The following is a 12,601-nucleotide window of genomic DNA, read 5'->3' on the forward strand; positions in this document are numbered from 1 at the left end:
CACACAACACACACATATCCTCAGCCCACTGCAGCGGTGACAGCATGAACAAAACAAAAGCACAACTTTTACACACAGATGTGAAGGTATGAAACCGGCGCTTACCAGAGAGAGAGAGGACCGTCCGCCAAAATCAGCATTCAGAGGCTGGTGTAACAGAAAGTGGTCGGGTTTGTTTGATTTATCCTCCGGCTGAACCCTCCGTTGTTGCATTAAAGGAGACAGAGAGGTGTGTTTGTCTGTGGAGGCTTCACAGAGCGACGCGACTCCTTCTTCACCCTGCGCACATTTTCTGGACGTGAGAGACTCGCGGAGCTGTTCATCAGTCTGCTGCTCCGCTCTGAGCTCCGCCAGGCAGGCAGGACTCCGCTGGGAGGAGGAGAGAGCTGCCGCGCAGAGCTTCATGGGAAATGTAGTTCACAGTGACTAAAAGCTTGACTCTCTTGGTATATGTGCTGCAAGTGATTTTTTTATATATTAAATTAACGCAATTTTAGTGTCTTACAAGCAAAAACACGTTATTGAGCATGGCCAGGGATGAAAGCAAACATGATCTATGATGAAACTATTTCTTATTTCCAGTAGATGAAGAGATCGAAATAATAAAGTAATAAATAAATAAATTATGCTCTAGCTGTTGCAGTTAAATATACATTTTCAGAATAATTTGCTATGGAATAACATATCAAACAACATATAACAATGATCCTAATATTGTATTAAAATATATATTAGATGTAATTTGAGATATATAAATACACTATTAAGGATCTAATAATATTTTTAAAAATCACAATATGATAATTCCCTGAAAAAAGTCTACAGGACTATATTTAAAGTGTTGAAAATATTTGATATTTAAAGCCCTGAAAAAGTGTCCTCTGTTAAATAATAAATTTAATATGTAGAGCATTTTTTGTTAGTATAATTTGCTCTTCAAGTGCTTCTGCTTTCCTTGTTTAATAAAAACAAAATAAAAGTGACCGGCCATGACCTAAGCATGCACAAAAACTGGCATTAATCGTCTTTGGCAATGAATGTTTGAACTATATATGTAAAATTGCAAAACAAAAACAATGCAGCAGCCACTAGCAGTCCTTTTAATAAGACAAAAAAAAAAGGTAATTAACCATGTAATATCAGCTATGTTGCTATTGCAAAGTCTTGATATTCCATATATTGTTAAATCCATAATAAATATTAAGTAAAAAAGGCACAATATATGAGAACCAGAAAAAAGGGGAAAAAAATAAAAATTATCATAAAAAGCAGAATATTGCTGACAGTTTGCTATGGTGCTGTATATTGTAGCCTACAGATTGAAAAGCCTCTTAAAACTTATTTGATTTATGATTTTGGGCTACATATATAAATTGAACTTGACTCGACTATTTAACTACCAAAACATCACATGATTTTTAAAAAAAATAATAAAATAAGCTTTGCTGATGCTTGTTGTTTACACCAGAAACACTTCACAGCTTTAAACGGAAGTGTTGAGCCTTGAACAACTCAACAGATAAGAATTTTGTTTTTACTGATAATAGTAGATAATAGTAACCCTAACCCATTTTATGAGTAACATGTTTGGTCATATTTTATGTGTTGACAGAAACATAAAACAACTGAGACATAATTAAAAGCATGTTACTCAGTCTTAGTCGGTGACGTAAATTTATGTCCACCACACTACTGCAGACACCCTGAGGACTTCTGAGAGTTCCTTAGGGAGGCAGAACCTGAATAGTGCCTGTTGTATAATGAATGCAGTGCTACCAAAGTGGCACTTTCCTGCATATTATTCCCAAGGGGGAAATACCTTTCCTCCAACAGTAAATGCAGCAGTATTTCCCAAGAAACCTCTTTCTCACATACATTGGTACAATCATTCACCGAGGAGCAGCTCTGTGTCTAAGACTCTGGTCATATGAGTAGCATTAAGAATGCGAGCAGAACATCCTAAACACCAGTGTTTCCTTGTAAGATAATAAGGAAAAGGACATTTCATATTCTATTATTGCGCTCAGGCAGAGAACTTGGTAGATGAACTCCTGCACCAACACAATACCACTGTTTTCTTTGAGGTCAGCAGTTCCCCTGAGCATTCATTGTTTCTGTGCGCCCTCTTCCCCACTTTCTTATTGCTGTACAGCACAACTACTAAATAAGTATCTCTGTGTGTGTGTGTGTGTGTGTGTGGGTGTGGGAAGTGTATAGGAAATGCTTCTGCCTCTCAGTAGCTGTATGTCTAAATTTAGAGCCCCGTGCCTCCACTGTCCGACTGTCACAGGCTGGGTCGGACTGTCGGCCGCTCAGGAAAGAGACTTGAGGCGTGTTGAAGTTAGGATAAATTGTATGAGCTCGGGTGTGCTGATCTGAGAATAACACATTTGTTCTTCACACGCCCTGTACAGCACAGCTATAAATACCCAACTACAGTGACCAGAGGTCAGGGAAGTGCAATGCTAAAGTTGAAATGTGTAGATGAAATAACTGTTATGCGGTGTTTTGGTTCTCTTTTTTGGAGTCTTTTTCAAAACAAGTCATTTACTAAGACAGAAAAATATCAGAAAAATCTGCTGCGGCTCCACTCACAGCTCACTCTGAACAATTTTTAAAATACAATTTTCGGTGGTTTCTAAAACTAAAAGATTAAAGCTTATCTAAAGAATGAAAGTAAAGTATCTCAACAAAAAATTATAGGTCGACACAGCTTTGTTTGGTTAATTTCAAAAATTAAAAATCTGACTTTGATTCAAACCTCAACAATATAGTTAATGCAGTTGCCTTGAAATCAACATTTGATTTCTCAATGTTTTTAGTATGCTGTGAAACAGTCAGAAAATAACATTTTATTTCTCTGATTCACTGCTTTGTTGCTCCCTCACTTCATTCACTCTTTAGCTCCCTCAGTTAAGCTGTTGTTTCTCTCCTGGTCGGGGAGGAGGAGCCGATTTTGAACGGTGCATTCCTTCATATTCTAACTTTAATAATCAGTTTACTGAAAAAATATATCGAGCTTACATTTCCTGCAGCTGCTGCCAAAATGTCACATAAACTCAAGGTTATATTCTCCAGTGTGAAAATCTAATTTGACATGCTTCCCTTGCAAAAAGTGCATAATTGTTGTTTTGATTCGATGCTGCAAACTCCTCCATTACACACAGACACTTACTTATTTCACTGAAGCAATTCATGCCCTGATTACATTTGACTGAAGTGCAAACACAGTCAAAATTCAAACGCATTTCCATTTCTGACATGTCTTTTACAGCCCTACAGGCTTTTGACCTTTCTTCATCTACTGAGTGCAGGAAGCAGCAGTTAGCTGGGGACCGTTTCCCATCTTCGTCTATTTGATTATGAGATGTGTCTGTTTGATTGTCTATTTGGAGTGCAGCACCTCCTTTATTGACTTAGTGGCTGACAGACCCCCCCGCTTGTCCTCTTATAATGTAATTCTGCTCTGTGACATTGTTTGTCAGATGATTAGAGGAAGGTGCCACAGTCAGTTTGCTTGTGAGTTTGATTTAATGAGGTTTGTCATGTCATTGTGAACGAGAGGCTGCTGTTTACATATCTCGAACTGTGTTGCATTTGAAATTTTCCTATATTAGGGCTGTTAATAGTGGACTACTTCTGATATTAAACTATCACTGTTTGTTTACGTAGACACCTGACATTATAGCAGTGAGCAGGAATGTGGTGGTACATCACTGACACCAAGAGAAACCCCAACAGTAGTCTGATACTCAACACCCAAAACACCGGTTCTCACTACAGACAACACCTTTGCTGGAGCCCATGTTTGAAAGGCATTTTTCACATAAGGCACACAGCGTTGCCGCCAATAAATTTCACGCCTCACCTCACAAATTTTAATGCACCAACCCTCAAAGAGCACATACAAGATGCAAATCAAATGTTGTCAAGGATTTTGAAGGATTGTAAGGAAGAAAAACACATTTTTGATTTCCAGGAGCCCTGCCTACAAGTTATTGAAACTGTGGGGGTAGAGGTTCAAATATAAACCACTAAAAAAAACAAATAACCGAGGATTAAATATAGATTAAACTAATTAACAGGCAAACAAAATATAATCTAAATCATCATCATCATCATCATCACAGAATTTTTAGGATCAAATAGGCTAAAATCCACTGTTCATCTATGTGTCAATTAGTGACGGTTATAAGATAAGATTGTACAATGAATCATACTAGTCCATTTAATAACAACAAATGTAATAATAATAATGCTAATAATGCTAATAATAATAATAATAATAATAATAATAATAATAATAATAATAATAATGATAATAATAGTAATAATATAGCAACAGCCACATCAGTAGCAATAAAAAACTAACTGAACAAAAAAAAAAAAACAGTTAAAACATGAGATTGAGTTAAGAAATGTAGCTTTATGAATATGAGATTTCCCTAATAAAAAAAAACTTTGAAATAGTGCATTAATTGTTATCCTTGCATTCAAAATAAGACAAAAGTAAAATTATATTTTTCCCCTTGACGATAACCGCATGTGTTGTTTTGCATGATATCTAAGTCTTTCAAAAAGTAATACAGTATCGGTAACCATACCAGTTAATGGCACTTTGAGGCTTATTTGTATTAATTTCCCAGTAACCTGCCCAACACTGCCGAGTTCTTTATCCTCTGGCGTCCTCTAGTGCTTTACGCGGAAAGCACCGCTGCCTGCCACAACGCAGTGGTCGCGTCTTGGAGGGAACCCTAGACCTGGGAAAGATCTCGCGAGAGTTATAATTTTAACCGAAACCACGATATAACCAAGTTTTGTCTGTCTCCAAACCTGCTCAGAGCTTAACTGCACTACTGTTACATCATAAAACACAATTACTTTGCACAACATAAACAAAGAAGAAGGAACGAGCATAAATCTCGCGAGAGTTTCGCGACTCTAGAGTTCCCTTCTAGACACGACTCAACGGAGGTCACAACAGAAAACATGGCAGTTTCCAGTAAAGCCACCGTGGTGTTGAAAACTGTGAAGAAAATAGCCGTTCAGCTTTCTCCGTTCGAATCTAATGTCCGGTCCACACGGTAAGAAGTGTGTGTTTAAGCAAATATTTTTGTGTCTGGGAGTGACTGAACTGTGGATAAACCGTTAGCGACAGTGTTTCTACACAGCAGTCACCCCTTGAGCTAGCTGAGTATGCTAGCTAGCTGTTTAGTTAGGTAGCTAGTTAAGCTGTATTGTCGAATTAGCTAATAATTTGTTATCTAACTCGGATGACTGAAGAATGGGGTGTAGTTGTAGAGAGAGTTTCTGAAAGATTTTACCTTGATGATATTTCTTTTCAATGATAGGCACAATACCCCTGTCCCTCTCTACCATACTTAACCTGCTGAGGGAAAAGGTGTAGTTCAGCCATACTGACTGTCTGACAGTCTAAAATGATCTGTCTGAAATTTAATATAAACTTTTTAAATATTTAGCACGAAATGCTGAAACAGATGGAATTGAAGTGATAGTCTATTTGTCATAATTAGGGTTACACAGTATAGGAAAAAAATATCATATTGTGATTATTTTGACAGATATTACGAATATGATTCACGAATAGTGGGGATGATCATTTTTGTATTACAACAGTCATGATAAAGAGACATTTTTGAGGTAACATAAAACAATATGTCTTCTTACATCTGGACAACAAGATTTGTATGTCAGCACATCTCTGCAGCACTACAGCACTTTATTATTATGCTATTTTGGCATACAGTTTACTTTGAAATTGCATCCTCTGTGATTTGGATGTTGCACTTGTCCATATTGCAATCAGTGTTGTCTCTACATGTGTGTGTATGTGTGTAAACAATCTGACTTGACATAGTAGTGTAAAAACAGGTGTTATCAGTGATACTATGTAAGGTTCTGTTTCATTCTGATAAAACACAGTCAGGGTGCTGCTATTGTGCATGTTGGCTCACTGGAAAGGCTCTGCTGCACTGTACATAATGGGACCTAAATTAATATCATTGGTAATGTGCTATTACATTTTAAAATGGTTCCTGTGAATATGATCTATTATATGAGATAACCAAAATAATAATTAAGGTGTAACTTCTCCCAACCACAGTTCTCTTATCAGCTCTAATCAAACAAAATAATAAGAAAAAAACTGTGTTGATGGACTCTGTAATGTTTAGGGCCTTTAACCTCCTGATATCTGCAGAGAACTTGAATAGAATCCAAAATACAAATTATTTTAGTCTTTTCTGTATGATGCATAATGTAAGCCGTTTATGTGAACTGTTGTGTCTACTAACTGTGAAGTTCAAGTGATAAGTAGCATAAAATGGTATCTCAAAATTGTACCAAAGCACATCACTCAAGTAAATATATTTAGTTACTTTCCATCACTATAATGTGATCAATCTGAGTTATGCTCTCCTTGCCACACAGAGAGTTTCTGGCCATGGTGGGCTCAGAGAAGGCCAGAGCTACCAACATGAACTGTGAGGTGGTCACCACCGTGAAGCATGACAAGTCTGAACCTGTTATAGATATTACTTATGGTAAGTATTACCTGACACCAGTCAAATATGTGCAAGAAGTTGTGTAACAGTGACTTTGTTTACATGCACACTATTTTTCCACAAGTATTCAGAATATGACAATATTCAGAATTTGGTACAGATCATGTAAACAGCATATTCTGTTTGGATATTCTTAATAAGGCATTTTTCCCAATGTCAGATTAGGACATGTGGGATATTTTGATAGTATTAGTTTTAGGAACACTCACGGGACACATTCCAAATATTTGTCTCAGTTGGGTTTTTTATTAAAGTTTACGACACTTACGGTCAGCTCTGTGTGTTGTAAACAAACCAAAAGAAAAGGCTGCACTTCTGGTAAAAAGGAGAAACACACCTACTTTTGAACAGTATGAAAGACCTGGACATAAACAAGCTTTTGGATATGCTTTGGTATGTTTTGGATATGAAATAAGCCATCGGACGTTTGTTATTACATCAATGAAAATATGCACAGCTGCATCTAAACAGGAAAATTGGAGGAGGATTCGTTTTCATTAGCCATGTAAACAGCTTAGATGGAATATTTTCTTTTTCAGAGTAAGGGCAAAAACAGAATATTCTATGTATGTAAACATGGTCACTGAGACTTTCTGAGGCAGTGTGAAACCAGCTTGTGTTGTTTACTCAGATGTGTGAACTTGTATAGGTTTTTTAAATAGCTGAGTTTCACAAATAATTTTCATACTAGAAAGGAATTGTGTTTGTAAGGCTTAAGTGATACCTAAAGCGGATTATGTTAAAGAAAAACAGACTCAAATACTCCACAATATCAAAACTCTTACTCTGAGTTCATGCTCATGTAGAGCAAATGAAAAGTTAAATAATAAGATCTGGTCATAGACATATATGAGCTCAATTTGAGACCAATATGAGACTTTGACCGTTTTCTCAGTTGTCAGTTGTTGTCAAAACTCTACTAAAAAGAGAACTTAAATTTGTCTCAGTGGTCCAATTGAAGTCAGGAAGATGGTACAGCAGGCATCCACAGGGGCTCATTTTTGTTGTTGCTCCTACCACATACGGATGTAGTCCTTCACTGAGGCTGATCCGGCCGATCGTTCAAATGTTTTCTTGCCCTTCATCATCCTCCACATCCCCTCATGTCCCCAAACGGGGTAACCATGGAGATAACAGCGTACGGTGACGTTAAACACAAGAGACAGCGGCACACGCTCTGATGCTTTAAGTCCAAAACTCTGGATTCCCTGTCAACAAAACAACACTGAAAACTGAGTTTTTAAATGTCTTCACCTTGGCTGGACTTGGCTTTTGAAAGTAAAAAAAAAACAAAAACTTTTACTGCTGTTTGTGTGTGGATGAAAGGCCCAGATGCAAAGAAAAAGCTGTTTTTTTTTTAAATGCCTCTATAGGTGTGGACAGGGACTCCGTGTATGTTTATGTTGAGTGGTGATCTAGAGGTAAATGAACATGACCCAGTGAAACCACTGTGGTGTACTGGTGGGCGTATAAGACAGGAAAAGACAGGGTGCATTGTCAGTCCAGCATCAATGGTGTCCTTACTTGTTCATTAAAAACAGGAAAAGGCGGCTCTGACCATGCATCACAGCACCTATTATCTACAACTCAGGACTGTATGACCTAGTCTTGGAATTTCATGTCGTGGTGTTTACTGCGTGATATTACGCAGTCAGTCTCTCTCACACAATGAGTCAAGTACTTACCGAAGGTAAAAATGTCTGCCATAGGTCAGCAGAATATTATACGTATGTTGTCCATTGTGTGTTACTTGACTTTTGCTCAGAGTTAACTTTTCACCTTGTACTCCTCACACAGAGAGGTCGGTCATTGTGGTTTTATGAGTCATCTCATTGTGTCTTTTTTTTTTGTCCACTTACAGTTGACGGAGAGAAGCTGGTGATGAAGGGAGCAAAGCTGACCAGCAGAGAGATGTTCAGTGCGTTTCAGTCACGGTGTTTAGCCAAGGACCCACAGGCAAAAACTGCAGCAAAAAAATAACGATCCTCATGTTAAATGTGTTGAATTTACCTGTATGTATGAGTGTGCTCTCTGATGTTTATAATAAAAGTATTTAATTTAAGTGTGGCGCTTCTGGGGTGAATTGACCTCTGACTTACTGAAGCTAGTCTACATTGATTGTGATGTAATTAAAATTAAGTAAAATGTAAGTAAAACTTCCTCTTCCTCATGAAATGCATGCATAGTCCTCCACCATCTAAGGACCAGATGTTATTTACTGTAAACATGTACTTTACTGCAGTCAAATTGAAAAAAAAACATTTCTGTATCTATGATTGTTAAGGTTAAATAGTTTCAACATTAGCCCCATCTGCTATGCCTATTTCCTCCGTATTAGACATCAATTGAAATGCTTTAACTGCTAAAAACGTGCTGTGATCAGTACCGGGTCATGGTGTGTCCTTGCATAATGTGCCATTTTCCTGATAAAAGAGACCATTCCAGCGTTTGAGAGAACATTATGCAAGCTCCAACCTTTGACACAGCAGGCTTAAATGTAATTTGGCACAGAGTTTTAGATGCAGCCCCGCTGAAAAGAAAAAAAAAAAAACCTTTCACCCAGTCACAGATAAATGAAATCCTGTTCCATCTGTTAGCTACCCTCTGTCCCATTAGCATCTGTAACATAATGGGTTTTCTCCATATATGGATTATTATTACATCAATTTTTTAAATAAATAATGCATTTCAAATATGTAAAAATATAAACATGTGCAACATGTTAGCTCAGTGAAAGAGCTATACAGTTTTGTGCATTAATGTGCAAAGTATTCACCAGGGAATGTGCATCAGTTTTCCTGGTAAGCATGAATCACCTGCTGTAACATGTTTTATAAGTTGTAACTAATGGCTTAATTAGATAATAATTGATTTGTGCCTCATACATCAGTTAGTGGCCATTAATAATTCTAGACTAATTACAGTTATGTTACTAATCCATTATTAAATGATAATGGGATTCTTCACTGTCTAACAAACCATTAACTCTGTAATACAAATGTTAATAATTTATTACATTGGGAATAAGTGGTTTTAATCATTAAGTCTGCTGTTGCAAATGATAATATGTGTTTGGTCTAAATTTCCTGCAGTCTATCTGTAGAAAATAAGTAGTTAAGCAATCTAACCAGTTCAAAAGGAATTTTTCCCAAACCTGGCAACCCAAGTGTATTTAATGGCTTACAACTGAAATATAAAACATAAGTAAACTTCTGATTAACCATTAATTAAGCCACCGGTAACCATTCATACCCCAAGGGGAATTTTAATAAATAAGATTTTTTTTTAATGGTTAGTTCACACACTAATACCTCCCATGAAACTTTGACAGTTGTTGCTGCATGCTAACAACAAAAACAATAACAAAAACCACAAAGACATGCTCTTGCCTTAATTAAAATGGAAATGTTGAATTTTTATGATGCAGAGTTTTAGCACATACCAGTTTAGCTTAGAATGTAACCAAAAAAACCCATGAAAATGTCACAGCTTTTGGCAAAATACAATTAAAACCCTCCTCTTTATGAGGAAAATCAAATTAGTTACAGATGCTACTAGCTTGGGAGGCTAGAGGCGGGATTTCAGCGCTCTATTAGGTGACGTGGCAGGATGTGATTGGCTCTTGCTGCGTCGCTGGATGTCGGGCTGGCCCTTTAAAAACGAGTCAGTTCCCACAGTGGCAGAGAGTTGAATCCAGAGTCACTCCAGCGGTTGTTGTTGAGGATATCGCATCACAAGCCGCAAACATGGTTGAGAAATTTGTTGGGACGTGGAAGATGATTTCCAGCGAGAACTTTGACGACTACATGAAAGCAATTGGTAGGAGAGAGAACAGTTTAAGTTAGATCTGTCAGTTTCTAATTGTGAATTTACTGTAACCTATGCTGTTTTTTTAATAGATTTTATATAGGATATATTTATCTACAGTATGTAAAATATATTATGTGAATAATATGCAATTTCTTTATGTATAGATATATTTTTAAACAATAATAATAATAATTTCTCATTTATTTATTAAAAATGTCTGACAAAAAATAAGCTTGATTAATCAAACGGACTAATTACGCATTAAAATAAGTTTTTAAGCGTATTTTACTAATTTTTACTGGTATTTAATGCATTTTGGTTATCCTGCCCTCCCGCCCTGCAGGTGTAGGATTTGCGACCCGGCAGGTGGGCAACCGGACCAAGCCCAACTTGGTAGTGACCATAGACGATCAAGGGACTGTATGCATGAAGTCTCAGAGCACCTTCAAAACTACTGAAATCAAGTTCAAGCTCAACGAGCCATTCGAAGAGACGACCGCCGACGACAGGAAGACAAGGGTTAGTGTGGTCTGAAGGGGGATAAAAAAAAAAAAAAAGCTCATCCTGGGGGTCTTTTCTGTGCCGGGAGTAACTGGCTTGTCTCTGTTCTGTTGCCCTGCAGACCGTGGTCACTCTGGAGAACGGAAAACTTGTGCAGAAACAGAGCTGGGATGGCAAGGAGACGAATATCGAGAGGGAGATCTCAGATGGGAAGTTGATAGCGGTAAGGATTTGGTGTTTTATTTTGAAATGAAACAAGTTGGCAGACTTCTACAACTTTCAAATGCCTTAAATTAGCGTGTGCAAAAATGCCTTGCATTTTTAGCACTTTTTTGTCAAGTCGCAGCCTCTTTTCACTCTTGATGTATTAAGTTGTATTAAATATGCTTCCAATGCAAATATAATATTTTAATGACCAGTTATTCCCACAGCAGTATGTTTTCTAAATCCTAATTTGGAAACTCTTGCCCACATTCCACTTGAGAGAACAAATCTGTATCTTAGGGTAAAAATAATCATTTTATCAAGGTAATTTAGCCTACTTATATTAATAATAATAATGATAATAATAATATTAACTTTGAACTGCATTTCTTATATCAAAAGGTGCTCCACAGCCAAAGTGCTTTACATTATATTTTTATATTTTTGCACAATGAAATAAAGAATGTAGTCTCTTCATGCCACACATACATATAACATAAATACAGATAACTAAATTCAGACTAGAGTAGGATAAAAAAAACACAGTAACATAAAATAAAAGTTATTTATATACATATACATGCAAAACCCACAAAATAATTCTGAAATAAAATGCCATTGTGCAACACGAAATCCTAATGTAACAAATGGGAACCAATAAAATTAAGTATTATGAACACAAAAACCCAAAGTATACCCTTGTACATACAATTAAAAATATAGTTATACCATAAGACAATAAATCCCTGAAAGGATGGCATCACTAAACACAAACATTACAATAGGAATACACTGCAAGATTAACAATAAATATTATATATATTATAGAGTTATATAAGAATAACCTCTGCATGAAGTTCTTCCCCAAACTCAAAACATATGCAGGAATTTTTCCTCGCTGTCTTTCCAACTGCTCCTCTTTTGATCTTCGTGACTCACCTGATCACCCCCCCCCCCCCCCCCCCCCCCCCACAGAAATGCATAATGGGAGACGTGGTCGCAGTGAGGATGTATGTAAAGGAGGCATGATGAGGGTCCCTTCAGCCCTCTTGTCGTCGGACACATCGCAGGATGACAGGCTCAGTTCAATGAGCAAAAGTTAATACCAAACTTACTAAAGTAATGGCGTGTTCTGCTCTTCCTATTCTTTTATCTTCGCTGTGTTGCCAAAATTAAATTTCTGTGCCTCTGTTCCTCCAACATGACACATTTGGTTTCATTTGGAATTGTTGTGGTGATTTGAATAAAAATGAGAATTTGTCAAAATGGTGCCTCTGTGAGTTTATTGAAAGTGAATTCTTTTTAATGTTGTTTATGTAAGTGGTGTAATGTCCAAATTCAAATATGACTTTCTTGAAAGCATTCCAATCATTTAAGCATCCTGAGAAATGCTATGCAAAAAAGAGCCCTAATGGGAACATACAGCCTAATCTGACGGGCTCATTTCCCAAATTTAATGATTTGTTTCCATGCTTGGTCAATTTTACTCGAACTATTCCACT

At 36.9% G+C, this 12,601-nt stretch overlaps 3 protein-coding genes across 4 annotated transcripts in view; 2 read left to right on the plus strand and 1 right to left on the minus strand.

Moving 5' to 3' along the window:
- The window catches only part of pag1 (phosphoprotein membrane anchor with glycosphingolipid microdomains 1), a 69,597-nt gene extending 69,260 nt beyond the window's left edge, over positions 1-337 (minus strand). For both annotated transcript variants that reach the window (XM_084739334.1, XM_084739333.1), the window contains exon 1: positions 106-337. The gene's annotated coding sequence lies outside the window, so the exon portion shown is untranslated. The remainder of the gene's footprint in view (positions 1-105) is intronic.
- A 4,566-nt stretch (positions 338-4,903) lies between these two features.
- mrpl53 (mitochondrial ribosomal protein L53) lies at positions 4,904-8,646 on the plus strand. The gene is made up of 3 exons (XM_084738984.1): positions 4,904-5,084; positions 6,451-6,563; positions 8,446-8,646. The coding sequence occupies exons 1-3, from the start codon at positions 4,990-4,992 to the stop codon at positions 8,562-8,564; spliced, it is 327 nt and encodes a 108-aa protein (XP_084595110.1). The 5' UTR covers positions 4,904-4,989; the 3' UTR covers positions 8,565-8,646.
- Positions 8,647-10,246: 1,600 nt separating this feature from the next.
- On the plus strand, positions 10,247-12,365 carry fabp4a (fatty acid binding protein 4a). Its single transcript, XM_084738390.1, has 4 exons — positions 10,247-10,403; positions 10,738-10,913; positions 11,017-11,118; positions 12,075-12,365. The coding sequence occupies exons 1-4, from the start codon at positions 10,331-10,333 to the stop codon at positions 12,126-12,128; spliced, it is 405 nt and encodes a 134-aa protein (XP_084594516.1). The 5' UTR covers positions 10,247-10,330; the 3' UTR covers positions 12,129-12,365.
- Positions 12,366-12,601: the final 236 nt, after the last annotated feature.

Source organism: Lutjanus erythropterus, chromosome 16 (genome assembly GCF_056507025.1).
Source record: "Lutjanus erythropterus isolate fLutEry1 chromosome 16, fLutEry1.hap2, whole genome shotgun sequence".
Classification (NCBI taxonomy): Eukaryota; Metazoa; Chordata; class Actinopteri; order Lutjaniformes; family Lutjanidae; genus Lutjanus; species Lutjanus erythropterus.

Coding starts and splice junctions, on each gene's coding strand:
- mrpl53 (XM_084738984.1), top strand. CDS start 4,990: ATGGCAGTTTCCAGTAAAGCCACCGTGGTGTTGAAAACTGTGAAGAAA. Junction 5,085..6,450: donor TCTAATGTCCGGTCCACACG/GTAAGAAGTGTG, acceptor CTTGCCACACAG/AGAGTTTCTGGCCATGGTGG. Junction 6,564..8,445: donor TGTTATAGATATTACTTATG/GTAAGTATTACC, acceptor GTCCACTTACAG/TTGACGGAGAGAAGCTGGTG.
- fabp4a (XM_084738390.1), top strand. CDS start 10,331: ATGGTTGAGAAATTTGTTGGGACGTGGAAGATGATTTCCAGCGAGAAC. Junction 10,404..10,737: donor CGACTACATGAAAGCAATTG/GTAGGAGAGAGA, acceptor CCCGCCCTGCAG/GTGTAGGATTTGCGACCCGG. Junction 11,119..12,074: donor CAGATGGGAAGTTGATAGCG/GTAAGGATTTGG, acceptor CCCCCCCCACAG/AAATGCATAATGGGAGACGT.